At 43.6% G+C, this 18,017-nt stretch overlaps 1 protein-coding gene across 1 annotated transcript in view; it reads left to right on the forward strand.

Moving 5' to 3' along the window:
• Positions 1–18,017, forward strand: part of Mettl24 (methyltransferase like 24) — a 161,886-nt gene that overhangs the window by 79,246 nt on the left and 64,623 nt on the right. The window contains exon 4 of the mRNA XM_004660674.3: positions 4,213–4,441. Within this exon, the coding sequence (XP_004660731.3) occupies positions 4,213–4,441 (229 nt within the window). The remainder of the gene's footprint in view (positions 1–4,212; positions 4,442–18,017) is intronic.

Here is an 18,017-nt window from a genome sequence, read left to right on the forward strand (position 1 = left end):
AGACGCGTGCGCCCCCTTGTGCATCTGGCTAACGTGGGTCCTGGGGAATCGAGCCTCGAACCGGGGTCCTTAGGCTTCACAAGCAAGCGCTTAACCACTAAGCCATCTCTCAAACCCCATTGCTTGATATATTTTTTTTAATTTTTATTTATTTATTTGAGAGCGACAGACACAGAGAGAAAGACAGATAGAGGGAGAGAGAGAGAATGGGTGCGCCAGGGCTTCCAGCCTCTGCAAACGAACTCCAGATGCGTGCGCCCCCTTGTGCATCTGGCTAACGTGGGACCTGGGGAACCGAGCCTCGAACCGGGGTCCTTAGGCTTCACAGGCAAGCGCTTAACCGCTAAGCCATCTCTCCAGCCCTGCTTGATATTTTTTAATATCACTTACTATTTATGTCTGGAGACCTGCTGGGCTGTACACACAGGTATGCACATGTGTGTAGAGGCCAGAGGTTGATGTTGCTTATCTTATTTATTTATTTTTCAGAGGATAACCTTGAACTTCTGATCTGCCTCCATCTCTGGAGGGCTGGGATGCCGGGTGTGCTGAGGATGGGACCCAGGGCCTCCTGCATGCTAGACAAGCACTCTACCTGCATTCCCAGCCCAGGCTGTCCTATTCAATCACTCTCCACCTTACTCTTTTCAAGACAAGTTCTCTCATGGAACCCAGAACTTATCAATTAGGCTAGAGAAGCTAGCCAGCAAGCCTTGAGATCCTCCTGTGTCTACCTTCTCGGCTCTAGGGTTACAGATGCATACCATCACACCTGGCATTTTTATGTAGGTGCTGGGGATCCGAACTCGGCTGCTCATGCTTGCTTAGCAAGCACTTTACTCACTGACCCCCACTTCTGGTTGTTTTTTTTTTGTTGTTGTTGTTTTTTTCAAGGTAGGGTCTCACTCTAGCCCAGGCTGACCTGGGATTCACTATGGAGTCTCAGGGTGGCCTCAAACTCACAGTGATCCTCCTACCTCTGCCTCCTGAGTGCTGGGATTAAAGGCATGAGCCACCATGCTCAGCTTGTTTTTTTAAAATATTCTGTTTATTTGTATTTATTTATTTGAGAGTGACAGACAGAGAGAGAAAGAGGCAGAAAGAGAGAGAGAGAGAGAGAGAGAATGGGCACGCCAGGGCTTCCAGCCACTGCAAACGAACTCCAGATGTATGTGCCCCCTTGTGCATCTGGCAAACATGGGTCCTGGGGAAGGAAGCCTTGAACCGGGGTCCTTAGGCTTCATAGGCAAGCGCTTAACTGCTAAGCCATCTCTCTAGCCCCTCACTTCTGGTTTTTATAGAAAGCAGTTAGATGGCACCTTCTTCACCTCTGTTCCACAGCACTCCTACTGAGACCAGTGAGCTCTCCGGGGCACAATCTTATTGCAATGATCTTTCATGAGAATGAACAGAATTTCTCTAGGTATAGGATGAGAACTGGCATCCTGTCACCTCCTGTCAAAAAGCAAGTCATTGCCTGGAGAGATGGCTTAGCGATTTAAGCATTTGCCTGTAAAGTCTAAGGACCCAAGTTCCATTCCACAGTACCCACATAAGCCATATGCACAAGGTGGCACATGTGTCTGGAGTTTGTTTGCAGTGGCTACAGGCCCTGGCATGCCCATTCTCTCTCTCTCTCTTTCTCTGTCTTAAATAAATATTTTAAAAAGCAATTAACAGACTGGAGAGATGGCTTAGCAGTTAAGATACTTGCCTGCAAAGCCCAAGGACCCATGTTTTACTCTCCAGATCCCACGTAAGCCAGATGCACAAAGGTGAGGTAAGCACAAAGTCACACATACTCACTAGATGGTGCAAGCATCTGGAGTTCGATTGTAGTGGCTGAGGTCCTGGCTCACCTACTCTCTCTCTCTCTCTCTCTCTCTCTCTCTCTCTCTCACACACACACACACACAAACAAGAAATTAAAAAAAAAAAAAGCAAGGCACATGGACAAGCCACAGAATGATGGACTAGGAAGAACCCCACAATGAGCAGAGTGGCACTGTGGGTGAAGAAAGGTGAAGAGCCAAGACGTCGGGCTGCCCCATCAGACTAGAAAGCGGGAGACTTGGGAGGAAACCTGGGTAGAGGAAATACAGTGTGTGAACTGCATGGATTCCATAGTTTATAGAAAATAAGAAACAATGGACTGGAGAGATGGCTCAGCAGTTAAGGCACTTGCCTGCAAAGCCTAAGGACCTGAGTTCAATTCCCCAGTACCCAGGTAAAGCCACATGCACTAAGTGGTGCCTGAATCTGGAGTTTGTAGTGGCAGGAAGTTCTAGTGTTCCCATACTCACTCTCTTTGTGTATGCCTCTCTCTCTCTCTCTCTTTTTCTCTCTGTCTCTCAAATAAAAAAAGAAAACAGAGAACAAGTCCTCTCAGCTAGGGGAAGTGGGAACTCTGCAAGAAGTGCTTTCTGGTTAATGAGGATCAGAGGAATTACAGTACAGGGATATCCGGGGGGTGGCCATGGAATCCAGGGAGGAAAAGAACGGTGCAGAATGGTAAAGTAAGAGGACAGGGCAAATAAGACCATCTAGAGATCTTGAAAGATGAGTTCAGTTCTGAAGGCTTGTTTTGATTAATGAAAACTTGCTGAGATAGTCAGTACCCACTGTACTTGTACATTTCCAAAAGGATGAAATAGTCCAAGAGAATAAAAGTATGTCTGCGGTGGGATCAGGTGTGGCCAGTATGTTATATGGCTATTCTGTGGGATTTTGATATACCAGATTACATATAATCATAGAACTGAGAGCCAAGCATAGTGATGCATGCCTTGATCCATCACTCAGGAGATGAAGGCAGGAGAATCAAGAGTTGAAGGCCAGCCTGGGCTACATGACAAGACCCCATTTCTCAAAAAAAAAAATCATAAAATTTTTTGACAGAGAAGTCATTATCACTATTTTAAAAAAACTCTTAAAAATTTTTTTTTGTTTATTTATTTGAGAGCGACAGACAGAGAGAGAAAGAGGCAGAGAGAGAATGGGTGCACCAGGGCTTCCAGCCACTGCAAATGAACTCCAGATGCATGTGCCCCTTGTGCATCTGGCTAACATGGGTCCTGGGGAATTGAGCCTTGAACCAGGGCCCTTATGCTTCACAGGCAAGCACTTAACCACTAAGCCCTAAAAAAAAAAAAAGCAACAAAAAACTCTCTTTTGGTTGATTTCATGCTTTTCATTCAAATTGGTGCTGTAATCATAGTGATGATTCTTACACTAAATAAGAAATACTTTTCAGTAGAGTCAATGTTTGTAAGTATATGAAGTGTCTACGTGATGTACTGCCTAGTGGGCGCTACATCTAATTCATTCCTAACTTCTTCCCCTTGTCGATGTGAAACATTTTTTTCTGCTTCTTGGGCTTTGGATTCAGTACAAGTGTGCACATTTGCTTTTTTTCCTTGACTGGCAACTGTTTTAAAATGCACTCCAGCCAGGTGTGGTGGCACACACCTTTAATCCCAGCACTCGGGAGGCAGAGGTAGGAGGATCGCCAAGTGTTCGAGGCCACCCTGAGACTACATAGTGAATTCCAGGTTAGCCTGAGTCAGAGTGAGACCCTTGAAAACAAAAACAACAACAAAAAATGCAGTCCATTTAAAAGATGCCAGCTGTTGTCTGTAAGTCAAATTTCATGCACAGCCCTGTGGCTTTTGGAATGAAGAAAGATAAGGAAACTGATCCAGGGGTTTATATTTTTGGTATATTCTGAGAAAACTCTCAAGACCAGTGTGTATTCTTGCTTTCTCTCATTGCTTCTGTGATTTACGTCTTCCAGAAATCATTCTCACATTTGAGCACATGATTTTATGCTCTCTGGTTAGTAGATAACTTTGTGTGCATGTATGTGTGTGTGCAATGAGATGGCCAATTGGGCTAACCTGACTGTCCTGAGAGCTCCAGGAATCCTCCTGTCTCCACCTCTCCAGTGCTAGGATTCTAAGTGCAGGTCCTCACACTTGCAAGATCACTTTACCAACTAAGCTATTTATCCAGCCAGCACATAGTAGGTAATTTGGGGGGGCCGTGGTTGCTGGAGGCTTTGAGCTATAGTTTGTGTGTAATAATGTGTGTTTGGATGTGTACATTAGACTTGTTTTAACACAGAAAGCTTGCCTCAGGAAAGTGGCCTCTGAGCCATCACGTCATCAATCATTATATCCATTTGTTTATGATGGCTTTCCTCATTCTCCCCAGGCTGGGAAGCGATGATATCCGTTTTGAGGTGAGCATGGCCCACAGTGGGTGTGAAGTCCATCGTTTTGATCCCAGCGTCAAATCAGCTCATGTTCTAGAGAGTGGGCGCCTGTGGCATCACCGGTTATCCATTGATTGGCGGGATCCCCACCCAGCCGTGGCCGCCCAAAAACCACAGAGCAGCACCAAGAAGCTGGGAAGCATTCTAAACGAATTTGGGCATCACAAGGTGGGACTTTTCATTTGCCTCTATAATTAAATAAGATGAGCAAATCCGTCAACCTAAAAAAGAAAAGAAAACCAAAGGTAACATTGACATCGGAAAGGTGAAGGCCTGATTTTAGCCTTACCAAATTAGAAGTCATAAAGTTTTGGCATGGGTAGAAATGTTCACATTGATTTAAAAATTTTACTTGCTGTTGAGTAATGCTGAGATCTTAGCCAAGGGTGGACAAGAAGGCTAAGGAGCTGACTTCTGGCAGAGGCTGCAGGATTTATTGCTTCTTCTCGGGAATTGACTTAAAATTTCCTCAGTGACCAAACTGCTTATGGTCGCCTTGAATATGCAAAAAATAATCAGTCATGCATGTGTCTGGCAAGACATGGCTTGTGTGTGATGTTGTAACCTGGTTCTCACTAGTTCAAGTCTTTTGGGTCTTAAAGTCCAGAAAATAGGTGCAGCTTTGATTAAAATTTACTTTTTAAAATTGAAGGGATATCATCTCTTTTGCAACATATATACTTAGGTCAAAGGATGGCAGATCTCTCCAAATATTTCATTGTAGGTGGATAGCAAAACTGAAACTCAGTCTTTGAACTACATTCCTTGAACAGAATTTTTAGTGGAATCTGCCTGAGCTAACCACATTCTTTAGGTTGATGTCAAAAATGTTCTGAGTGCAGTTGGCTATTTTGATCTCTGTCCAGAGGTGCCATGTATCTTGAAACATGTCAGAACAAGAGGTTGCATGTGTCCTCATTTTATAATTCAGTTAGGCCAGGTGTGGGGTGGCACATGCCTTTAACCCCAGTACTCAGGAGGCAGAGGTAGGAGAATTGTCATGAATTCGAGGCCACTTTGAGACTACATAGTGAATTCCAGGTCAGCCTGGGCTAGAGGGAGACCCTACCTCAACCATCCCCCCAAATAAAATCTAAAATTTAGTTGGCTTCTTAATATTTAATAAAAGGCTATTCCCCTGTACTGTTCTCTTTCATCCTCCTCCTTTTCTTTTTTAAAACTCCCTTTAATTAGCCACAGCTTCTTCAAGAACAACTCAAAGAATTTACTGTTCTTAAAATAATATATTATTATTTATTTGCAAGGAGAAAGAGAGAGAGAGGCTGAATGAGAATGAATGGGCACACCAGGGCCTCTTGCCACTGAAAATAAAATCCAGATGCATGTGCCACTTTGTGTAGCTATCTTTACATAGGTACTAGGGAATCAAACCTGGGCCAGCAGATTTTGTAAGCAAGTGCCATGAACCCTGAACCATCTCCCCAGCCCCATACTGTTGTTCATTTTGAGTTTTTATTTATTTATTTGAGAGAGAGTGTAGGTGTGCCAGGGCCTCTTAGTGCTGTAAACCAAACATCAGAAGAGCATCTGGATGCACTTTGTGCATCTGGCTTTACATGAGTAATGGGGAATTGAACCTGGGCCATCAGGCTTTGTAACCTAACCACTGAGCCGTCTCCCCAGCTCGAGGCTGTTTCATAACAGCTGAAATTTACAAGACTGTTCCCTAATATGTTGTCTAGATTATTCATAAGGCAAGACTGCTTTTGTGTTCAGCAAGGAGTCTTGTTACCTTCGTTCATGCTTGTTACTTCCTGACCCCTTCACCCTCACTCTTTTAAGAAGAGACCAAAGAGGGAAAAGGTGAAAATCAAAGTCTTTTCATTCTTCAGTAATGTTTTACCAAAAGATTTGCTATAGGTGAGGACATAAGGAAGCTTTGAAAGGGGGACGTATGATCCAATTGAACCACATCTCCTATAGAGCCTGTGTTTTGGGATGAGCGAACACAGACCTGAATAGCGTTTGTTCAGCCCTCTCGGAGCTGCAGTGGCCAACCCTTTATGGCCAGGATAAAGCATGAAGCCTTTGGCAGCAGTGCCTCTCTGAGATAGCAGAAGTGTTTACAATGATGCTGAGGAAGGAGAAATGCTTAAAGAGCTGCTGATGTTCCTAAGGCTACTTATTTTTTTTTTTATTAAAAACATTAATACCAATGACAGTGGTCTGGCTCAGAATTGCTAGGTATATATTTGATGCTAAAAAAAAAAAAAAAAATCTCTGGTTGAAGAATTGAAGAGGCACTGAAATTCTTCCACAGAGATTTTTTGGGGGAGGAGTATGGAGGTGGTGAAGGTTTTAAAACAAAAACCTAAACCCATCGGCGAGTGACTGCTTCCATTAGGACCATGCTCCTCGGGGCTATGCCGTGCCAGATAAAAGGAAACCTTATCTGTGGTCTTAGCAAGCGGGGTGTGTTTTCATTTCTCTGCATGTGTGCAGACAGTGATAAATAGGAGGGCTGGCAGGGAGGCAAATAGAACGAACCTGTCTGAAATGTGTCAATACCTTTGTTTTGCCTCCTTTACTTACAATGGAAACCAAACGATATTTTAAGTTATTCTTTCTATATGATTTTAAAAATATTTCACATAGTTTTGATATACTTTCCATGTTAGGTTGTTGCTTTTTTTGTTTTGTTTTCCTCTGGATTCAAATCTTGACTGTAGTCACTTAAGATATACATATATATATATATATATATATATATATATATATATATATATGTGCCAGATGCAAGCAGCGTGTGGAGATAGTGGCATGAAGATGCACATGGCTTTGGAACTGCCTTAAAACTCTACTAATTCTAACTTCAAACTATAAATCAAAAAAGCCTTTATAGAGCATCAAGCAAGACAGCCGCCTCAGCAAACCCTGTGGACCGGAAGCCCAGTGTGCCAGGGAGTTACATCACCTGGATCCATGTTATTGGGAATGATTTACTGTCTAGTCCAGGTTGAAATGGCCACTGAGGTTAACTCAGGCTGTGATTTTATTTTTTTTCTCGAATGCATAAAGATTAAACCTGAAGTTCCTGCTCACATGAATTATCTGTTTCTCTCCCACCAACTTGTAATTACATACTCAGCATTTCCTAAGCCATCCGGGCTGGTTGATGAGAAATTATGATTATTACTGTTACCAATCAGCCGAGGATTCTTTTGCCCTGATGGAACTCGTGAATAAGCAAAATGCTGAGCAACTCTGAGCTTAGGGCACTGGGACCCTGGGCTCTGAGCGTTACCCCTTCAAGCTTTGAGTGCCAGCGACCCTCTGCTCTGAGTGTTTCAAGCTCTGGGCTAACCCTGATCAGACAGCATAGCTAGTGAGTGTCCCTGTCTTGAGGGGCTCCTCCAGGGCTGGGGTGTGGGGCACTTCCAAAGTCTCAACTCACCATAGTGTTTCACCTTCCATAGTCTTAGCTTTCTCCAGTCTCCAATGTCTGGTTTCTCCACCCTTCCACAGTCAGTCCTTTGCTCTCCTTGGATACTCTACCCATGATACTGTCCAAAAGTGCTCAGTAAGACCTGGTGCATGAGGCTTGGTGAGAACCCAGTGTGGTACCAGAGGGTAGTGCAGGAGGAATGTCTCCTGGACTGACTCAAGGACAGAAGGGCTGTTTACACAGCCAGCCACCCATTGCCTCGTGTCAACTATTCTAGCTGCTATGGGTGGAGCATGTGCCCGACCTGATTGAGGACTCTGGGGAGACTTCTGGAGTGGCTCTGGGTGGTGTCATCATGGCTGGAGCAACCTTTCTGTGCGCTGTCTCGGGCACCTGCAGTAGCTGTGACCAAAGTGAAACATTTCAAAGCAAAAGCCACAGCTAGGATGGTGACCATGAACGCTACCGCGGTGTCCATCGTTGGAACAGAGCCTCCTCTGGGGAATCCACAGCTGGACAGGGGTCTCCCTGAGCAGCCGTGATGGTCACAATGGCAGCTGGAGGAATCACAGAAGCATTGGCTGATTGGCTGATGGCTCCTACAAATGACCCCTCAGAGTGGCGGGGTTGAAGCTATGGGCATGACCCCGATGGGTCTTCAGGAACGGCAGCAACGTTGTTCTCAGCCCCATACATTTGAGAGTTGTGGGCATTACAGAAACCATCCCCCTCCTCCAGGTTCTGCCCTTGTTGGACCTGCAGTAGTCCCCCAGTTGGACTCCTTGACAGCTGCTGTCACTGAACGCAGGGAAAGGATCTGGCATCTGTCAATCAAGCAGCTGTATAGCTCGCCCCTGATGGCTTCAGTCATTTAAAAAGGAAAACAAATAAATAGGGCTTACAGTAAAGATCTAATGTGAAATTAAATTCTGCCACGAGCTTGATCTAACAATGCTTAACCCCAAATGAAGTCCCCTTAGGGAGGCTTGGGTTCTCCCGGCCTGCCTCATTATTCTGACTTTCAGCCTTAACCACGTTGCTGATAACATGAATCACACAGGCCTTCCTGCAAACTTGCCTCTGTGAACTCATCAATCTAGATTTGAGTCGTGAGTCTGCTTCTCGGCATTTGGCACTGGGCAAGTCATTTGACCTCTCTGGCACTCAGTTTGATGATCTGTGAAATAAGGACAGTAAGATTGCCTCAAGTGTGGCTTGTTTGAGAATTTAGTCTGAGAACACAGTGTGAAATGAAAAGTGTCCAGCAGAAAAGCCTCCCTTAGATTACTCAATGTTTTCAGTAAAATTCAATGAATTGTTATTGGCCGTGTCAGTACAGTAACCTTTCGCCAAAATTTCATAGAAAATATCTTTCTTTCCTTGTTTTCAGGGAAGAAAGACTTTGGAAATTGCTAACTGCACCTAATTTCAGTCAAGAGTTCTTAATGAAAGCTTTGTGTGAAAACCAAAGGGCAATTGGTTCTTCAGACATGGTTGAAAGAGAATTACTGTTTGGTGCCTTGGGGCACCGACAGCTTTGCCAGTGATTGTGTGGAAAGTAAATACTGTGGTGCATAAAAATTATACAAGTGGCTGAGAATTAATTGGAATCTGTTGTATATGAGCAGATGCCTACCTCTCTGCCTGGGGCTACTGGTCAGACGCCCCTGGGGAGAGGGACTTCCTGCTGATCAGCTCCTGTCTCTTCCCTAGCTTACCCTGTTCACTACCCGCAGACTCTAATAGGACTGTAGTTTCTGCCTCTCTGGGCTGAGAGCTAGAGGTTGATTCCAGAAGATTCAAAAAAAAAAAAAAAAAAAAAAAAGCTCAGTCTTGTTCTATGTTTTTTGCAAATTACAGTACAAAACGATCTCCTTTCTTTTGTGCTTGTTAAATTGGAAAACACAAACAAGTTGTTGATACTGACCTATATGGGCATGCCTGGTGGGAATAAAAGGCTTTGTTGATGGGAACAGAAAATGATACGTTCCTTCAGGAAGGAAGTTTGGTCACCTGCGTATGTCACTGTTTATCTTCAGAAATCTTTTTTGGGGGTCGCTGTGGGGAAGACGGGAGGAGCGCTTACTGCTCGAGCATGAGCACCCGGGAAAAAGCCAGGCATGGCCGTGCCCACCCGTAACCCCAGCACTGAGTGGGGTGGAGACAGGAGGATCACTGGAGTTCACTGGTCAGTCGGTCAGACTGACCAACAGCAAGCTTCAGGTTTATTGAGGGAATAAGGTAGGTGGAAGAGCAAGAGAGGAGCGCAGTACCGGTTACTTTCTCCTTGCTGCCTCAACCATGAGCCACTTAGGGAAGGAAAGAGCTTGTCTGGCTTCCAGTCCAGGGAGTCCATGGTGGTGGGAGGTGGCGGCAGGAGCAGGAAGCTGGTTCACTGCTCAGCGCTCTCCTTTCATAATGTACAGGACTCCACCCACAGCCAGGGTCTTCCTAATCAAGAAAATCCCCTACAGGTGATTCCAGGCCTTGCTAAATTGACAGTCAATATAAATCATCACAAAGGGCATACCTGACATTCTCTTGGGGAGAATCTCGACATGTATGTGCACATGCATGCACACACACACAAATCTTTTTATTGTCATAAACTCTTACTTTGTGTGCTACTAATTCTGTGACACACATCAGCTCTTTTTTATTGTTTAATTTTCTGAGATAAAGGCCTCTTGTAGATCAGGCTGCCTGAGAATTGGAACTTGCTATGAACTGAGGACGATCTTTAATTCCTGGTGTTTTTGCCCCATCTCCTGAGTGAGTGAGATTACAGATGTGTGCCTTCATGTCTAGCTCTCAGCATTTTTTTGGATAAGTATTTGTACAATAGACCATTCTAGATTCCTGTGGTGTTTTTTTTTTTTTGTTGTTTGTTTTTTTTTTAATTTGTTTGTTTGGTTTGGTTTGGTTTTAGTTTTCCAAGGTAGGGTTTCACTCTAGTCCAGGCTGACCTGGAATACACTATGTAGTCTCAGGGTGGCCTCGAACTCCAGGCAATCTGCCTCCTGAGTGCTGGGATTAAAGGCATGCACCACTATGCCTGGCTCTTAGATTCCTGTATTTTTCTTCTGTTGATTGAATTAAAGCTTACATAAAAGGACAACATATTCAGTATATTTAAAACTAATCAGATAATCTGCCTTTAAATAGGTATGTTAATTCAGTTATTTTATTGTGGTTCAGTATATTTGGGCCAATTTCTACAAGCTTTTGGGTTCATGTGCTTGTTTTCTGTTTCTGTCTTTTTTAAAATTTATATTTTTGTATTTCATAGTCTTCTTTTTTATTTTTGTTGATTTTTTTTTTTTTTTTGCAGTGTTGAGGATTGACCCAGAACCTTGCACGTGCTAGGCAAATGTTCTACCACTGAGCTGTACCCCCAGCCCATATCCCTTAATATATAAACATATTATGTATACATTTCACCCTAAAAAATTTTAACAACATACTAAACTGTTTACTATTCCTCCTAAACATGACAAAGATCCTTATATTATTGTTATCTGGAGATTCCCTGCCATATAATAAAACAAAGAAAATTCAAAAGCTGTAAGAATAATATAATAAACTTTTCTATATCTTTCACTGAGACTCAGCAATTTGTAGAATTTTTCCATATTGACATTCTCTCTTTGTCTCTTTTTTTCACTCTTTGTTTTCAACAATTAACTCTTCAAAAAAAATCAACAAAAACAACAACAAAACAACCAAAGCAAGTCTGGAACTGGAAAGATGGCTCAGAGTCAAAAGGCGCTTGCTTGCAAAGCCTGACAGTTCCGTTTGATTCTCCAGTTCCCACGTAAAGCCAGATGCACAAACATGGGTCTGGAATTTGTTTACAGTGGCAAGAGACCCTGGTGTGCCCATTCTCTCTTTCCACTTTCTCTCCTTGCAAATAAAAGAAAAAAAATATGTAAAAACAAACAAACAAACCAGCCAGGCATGGTTGCATGCTCCTTGAATCCCAGCACTTGGGAGACAGAGGCAGGAAGATCACTGTAAATTGAAGGCCAGCCTAGGGCTACAGAGTGAGTTCCACATCAGTCTGGGCTAGAGTGAGGCCTCACCTTGATAAAACCAAAACCAAGCAAACAAAGGTTTAGGGAGATAGCTTAGTTGGTAAAGCCCTGGCTACACAACCAGGAGGACCTCAGTTCAAATCTGCAGCACTCACATAAATGCCAAATGTAATGCGTGTGCACCCAGTGCTGGGGAGATGGAGACAGGGGACCCTTGGCACAAACAGGCTGGCTGGACTAGCCAAATTGGTGAGCTCTGGTTTTGGTGAGAGAACCTGTTTGTTTGTGGTGGTTTGAATATAAAATGTCCCCTCCAGCCTCATGTGTTTGAATACTTAATCCCCAATGGGTGGCACTGTTTGGGAAGGTTGTGGAGCCTTTGGGAGATGGATCTTTGCCTGAGGAAGTGTCATTAGGGGTGGGCCTTGGGGTTTCTAGCCCAGCCCAGTTTGCCACCCTCAGCTTGCTCTTGCTACTAATTCTCTGCTAACATGTAGAAGTGATGCTTGGCAGGCTGTTTCTGCTATGCTTTTCCCACCATGATGAAGCTTCGCCCTGAAACTAAGCCAGGAATAAGCCCCCTCCTTCCATAAGCTGCTCTGGTTTGGCTGTTTTGTCTCAGTAACAAGAAACTTAGCCGCTGCACTGTCTTAATAAATCAGTTGGAGCATGATCGATGAAGCCACCTGATGTTGACCTTTGGTCTCAACATTCACACACACACATACACGTTCCCATACTCATATGAACAAGCACACACACACGTATGTATACTACGCACAAAAACAAATGAATAGGGCTGGAGAGATGGCTTACTGGTTAAGACGCTTGCCTACAAAGCTCAAGGATCCAGCTTCAATTCTCCAGGTCCCACATAAGCCAGATGCCCAAGGTGGCGCATGAATCTGGAGTTCATTTGCAGTGGCCAGAGGTCTTGGTGCACCCATTCTCTCCCTCCCACTCTCTCTCATTCTTTGTCTCAAACAAAAATAAACATTTTTTTAAAAAAGTTAAAAATGAATAATTGTATTAGAGCTCACTAAAAATTCTAATTCTGAGATAAGTATAGAATTCCATGTAGTTGTAAAGACTAATGCAGAGACACCACATATCCTTTACCTGCATTTTCCCGATGTCAAATCCATGTCATGATATCATAGCTATGGTCATGGCACAGACAGAGCTAAGATGGGACTTTCCTGATACCCCTTTGATAGCACACCCACCTTCTTCTCTGTCTCCTCCTCTTCCTCCTTCTTTCCACCTTTCTTTTTTAAATTTTATTTTTATTTATTTGACAGAGAGAGAGAGAGAATGGGCATGCCAGGACCTCCAGCCATTGCAAACAAACTCCACCTGCATGTGCTATCTTGTGCATCTGGCTTTATGTGGGTCCTGGGGAATCGAACCTTGGTCCTTTGGCTTTGCAAGCAAACACATTATCTGCTAAGCCATCCCTCCAGCTCTTTCCACCTTTCTTAACTTGTGGTGGCCACTAATTTGCTTTTCCATTTTGTAATGTTGTCATTTTTGAGAACGCTGGGCTGGGAGATGCTCAGTGGATAAAGCTCCTGCTGCTCAAGCATGAGAACCTGACTTTAGCTCTCCAGGTCCTGTGCACATCTGTAGGCAAATAGTTCATGCATCTGTAATCACAGCATGCGTAGGATAAGAAGGGAGGTGAACCACAAAAGTCTAGACACTCACAGGCCAGCTAGCTTGGCAAATAAGCAATGAATGATGACACATCCTGCCCTAGACAAGGTGGAAGGCAGGGCCTGACACTCAGGGCTCTCCTCTCACCTCCACACTTGTACATACATGCTCACACCAAAGAAGAATCCTACCAAATGGAATTATGCAATGTTTAAGTCTTAAGTTCTTAAGACTATAGTTAATACAATTAGAACATTTTTTTTAAACAATCAAGTGTAAAAATTAAGAAGGAGGATAAATTATATTATTGCTTACAAATGTATTGCTATTATTGCTATGAAAGGACTTACTCTGATTATATCCTGGCAAACTCAAAAAAATTTAATGAATCATCTCTATGCAATATACAAAAACTAGACTTTTAGGAATAAAAACCAGTCCAAACATAAAAGGAATAAAATATATCACTTACAAAAGCAACAGAAAAAAAAACTTAACAAGACATACATAACCTGGGTGTGGTGGATCACACCTGTAATGTCAGCCCTTGGGAAAGACTGAGACAAGAGGATTGCCATGAGTTCAAGACCAGCCTGGTCTGTAGAGTGAGACTGTCTCAAAAAACAAACTGCTTCAAACCAGGCCAGGCTGACCTGGAATTAACTATGTAGTCTCAGGGTGGCCTCGAACTCACAGCAATCCTCCTACCTCTGCCTTCCAAGTGCTGGGATTAAAGGCATGTGCCACCATACCTGGCTTTTTCTTCTTTTTAAGTAATTTTTTCTCAGGAGTTTAGCCACAGTGACAGAAGCTTACGAGCATGCCTTCTATTACCTACTTCTGGAGTTCCTAGGAGATATATTTTGTCTATTCTCTTTTCCTCTTAGTTGCTTTCTTCATATTTTAAAATGTTATACACTGTCCTACTTTAAGGTGAATTCCTCAGTATTAGCTTCTTATTGTTTTTATCCAGCATAGAATTTATACCATTTATTGATGTTTTTGCTTTAAAAAGTATTCTTCCTTTCAAGATTTTTTGTTTATGTGTGTGTGTGTCACATGTGTGGATATATATGATGTGTGTACAAGCACATGTGTCATGACATGCCTGTGGAAGCCAGAGGACAACCTTAGGGTGATTGTCCTCTCCTTCCACCTTCTTTTTGTGATCAAGTATCTCTCATGCTCCAGTCTCCTGGCTCAGTGGCTCTGCCCCCTGTTGTAGGAGGTGCCTTGGGATTGTGGATTTGTGTACTACTTTGCATCTGGATTTATGTGGGTGCTGGGGAATTGAACTCAGGAAAGCGAGTGCCTTTAACTGCTGAGCCATCTCCTCAGCCCCTCTTTCAAGACTTTTAACTCGAATATTTCTTGTCCATCTGTTCTTTCTTTCTTTCTTTCTTTCTTTCTTTATTTATTTCTTTTTTTTTTTTTTCCTTTTGGTTTTTCGAGGTAGGGTCTCACTCTGGTCCAGGCTGACCTGGAATTAACTATGTAGTCTCAAGGTGGCCTTGAACTCACAGCAATCCTCCTACCTCTGCCTCCCGAGCGCTGGGATTAAAAGCATGCGCCACCACGCCCAGCTTCTGTTCTAGTTTTGCATGTTTTATTTAAAATACGTTGTCATTGCCGAATGCTTGTGAAAGTAGATTGTTCTTCCTTCTTCTCAGAACCCAAAACATACTTACAGCCAGCCTGATCTCAACAGTCACTTTGTTTTGGGAAGAAATAATCCAGTTATTGTTTGTTTCTCTTAACCCTTGTTGTCTGTGCGCCTTTTGGAATTTTGGGTTGCTGACTCACTTTCCATGGAAAGCATTCTTGGTTTGGTTTTGCTTTCTTTTCTTTCCTTTCTGGCTCACCCTTTCCTGTCTAGGACCTTCCAACAGCCTTGAAGGCCTGGTCTTACTCAAACACTTGAAGGCTTCACAGGAACCTTGGAGGTCTGGCTCATTTGCTGTTTCCTAAGCTGTGCCTCCTTGGGTTCATGGCTGGTTTTAAGCCAGATCACTAGCAAGTGGTGTTTGGAAGTTTATTTCAAGCTCATTTTTGGAGCTATTTGGGCTCCACCCCAGCCCCTGGCTTTAATCAAGGAGCAGAGCTCCCATAGCTCCCATCCGGGGAGGAGCTGCACACCCAGCACACTGCCCCCTTCTGGAAGGTGGAAGCAGCACATCCTGGCTTCAGCTGGACTCATTTGCTCTGAATTCTGGTCTATTAAGATGTTCATCTTGCTTTTTGGCGCTAATTTATTCTGTATGTATTTGTTTTTGAAATAATTTTTGAAATAATTTTCTTCTTTCTAGGTTGTGTATGTCATAGGGCCAAAGTACACCTTACTTTCATATTTTCTTTTTGTTCCATGTGTCTCTGTGTGTGGTGTGTATGAATCTGTGTTATATGTGTGTTCACATGTGTGTTTGAGTGTGCCTGTGTGTGTAGGCCAGAGGTTGAAGCCAAGTAACTTTCTTAATTGTTCTCACCTTATTTACTGAGATAGGGACTCTCTCTTGACCCTGAAGCCCCATGATTCAGAATCCGGCCGTCTCTGCCTCCTGAGTGCGGGAATTACAGGCTGGGGTCATGCCCACCTCGCATGTAGGTGTGTGCTGGGACTCCAGACACTATCCTCACACTTGCATGAGCAGTGTTTTATTGACTGAACCATCTCCTCAGTTCCCATATTTTCACTTAAATACATTTTAAATGGATTCAACATTCTTAGAGTTATCTAGAGAAACAAAGTCCATGAGCCCAAAATCATTAACAAATCAATACTTTTGAGATGTTTGTATTGCCTGCGAGTCATATTCCATATGATTTCTCTAATGTAATGTATATGCTAACCAGCAGGGGAAGCCAATTCAAGCACACATGATTGTCCAAGAGGCAGAGGTGGGGCTGGGCTCTGAATTCCTAGTAAGCTCAGAAGTGATGATCGAGTTGCTGGTTGGGGAACTATATAAGTTGAGTAGCAAGGTCTGTACCACATTTGGAGAGGTACAGGAAACAGAGGATATGTAATAGTAATCGACAAATGGATGTCCCTCAGAGCTTGAGCACTGGGCTACTTGGTGCCGTATTGCTGTCCTCTTCCAGCTCCAGCCCATATCTCCGCCATGGTCAGGTGAGGGACAGATGCTTTGCAGTGTACTTGGTCATTTTCTTATCTTCAGCCTGTGACACTGTATTTCTGTCATCCGGGGACAAATTCTTCTCTGCTAGCCTGGCATATCAGGTTATGGACTGTGTGTACTGGATTCGATGATTCATGATTTATTCTCACACTAAAACTTTGTCTCTGAGATGAGTCTTCCCCACTGAGCTGTTACCCTGGCCACAAAGACATCATGGGGATTCCCACTCCAAATACTTAGTGAAGTCAATGGGGAATATATAGAAAACTCATCCATCTGACTATTTCTCCATTACCAAGTGAAATGTTTAGAGTGCCAGGGTTTGAATATCTTATTTTCTTTCTTTCTTTTTTGTTTTTTTTGTGGTTTTTTTTTTTCTTTTCAAGGTAAGGCCTCACTCAGAATTCACTATGTCATCTCAGAGTGGCCTCAAACTCACGGTGATTCTCCTACCTCTGCCTCACAAGTGCTGGGATTAAAGGCATGCACCACCACACATGGCTAGTTTTATTTATTTGTTTGTTTTAGAGAGATAAAGAGAGAAAAAATGGGTATTCCAGGGCCTCCAGCCACTGCAAATGAACTCCACACGCATGTGCTATCATTGGCATCTGGCTTATGTGGGTCCTGGGGAATTGAACCTGGGTTGTTTGGCTTTGTAGGCAAATGCCTTAACCACTAAGCAATCTCTCCAGCCCTGAATACCTTCTTTTCTGACACCACCTAGCCAAGAACTAACAAGCAACAGCTGTGAGCATGCAGATATGTACTGGATGTTAATGGTGCTTCAGTGTTGCTGGATCTTCCCCTCCCCCAAACAGCCCTTGGGGGTGGGGTTAAGAAGGCACAGAATCAATGACACAGACTCAGGGAATCACGTGAGAAGCTGAAAACAGACTCGGTTATTGAGGGAAACAGACATCTCTATATACCCCTTCCCCACTTCCCATTGGTCCTTTTGTTGTTTGGCATTGTGTTGTCCCCTTTTCATTGGCTTGTTTCCTGCATCAGGACTATATGTAGCTGGTTTGGCATATTCAGGGACCTGCCTTTTTCTTTCTTTCTTCCTCCCTCCCTCCCTCCCTCCCTCCCTTTCTCCTTTCTTTTTTCTCTTTTTGCAGTCCTGAGATCGAACCTATGACTTTTCACATGCGAGGCAAGCACTCTACCACTGACCTACACACATTTTCAACTAGCTCCAACCTACTCTGCTAGGTCCAGAGCACCTGTTACGGTCTGAAGCCTTAAATGTCCCCCAAAAGACACATCTAGTAAAGTTTTGGTCACTAATTTGGTGGTGCTTTTCGGATGTGGTAGAATCTTTAGGAGATGGGACCTACTCGACGCAAATGAAGTCATGGAGAATGTGCTCTTGTAGGGCGTACTGAGCTTGGTGGTTTGAATCAGATGCCCAATGAACTTATGTGTTTTGAATGCTTGGTCCCCAGCTGTGACAACTGGAAGGTGGAGCCCAGCTGGAAAAGGCGTATCACTGCGAGCAGGCTCTTAGG

The sequence above is a fragment of the Jaculus jaculus genome, chromosome 7 (assembly GCF_020740685.1).
Source record: "Jaculus jaculus isolate mJacJac1 chromosome 7, mJacJac1.mat.Y.cur, whole genome shotgun sequence".
Lineage (NCBI taxonomy): Eukaryota > Metazoa > Chordata > Mammalia > Rodentia > Dipodidae > Jaculus > Jaculus jaculus.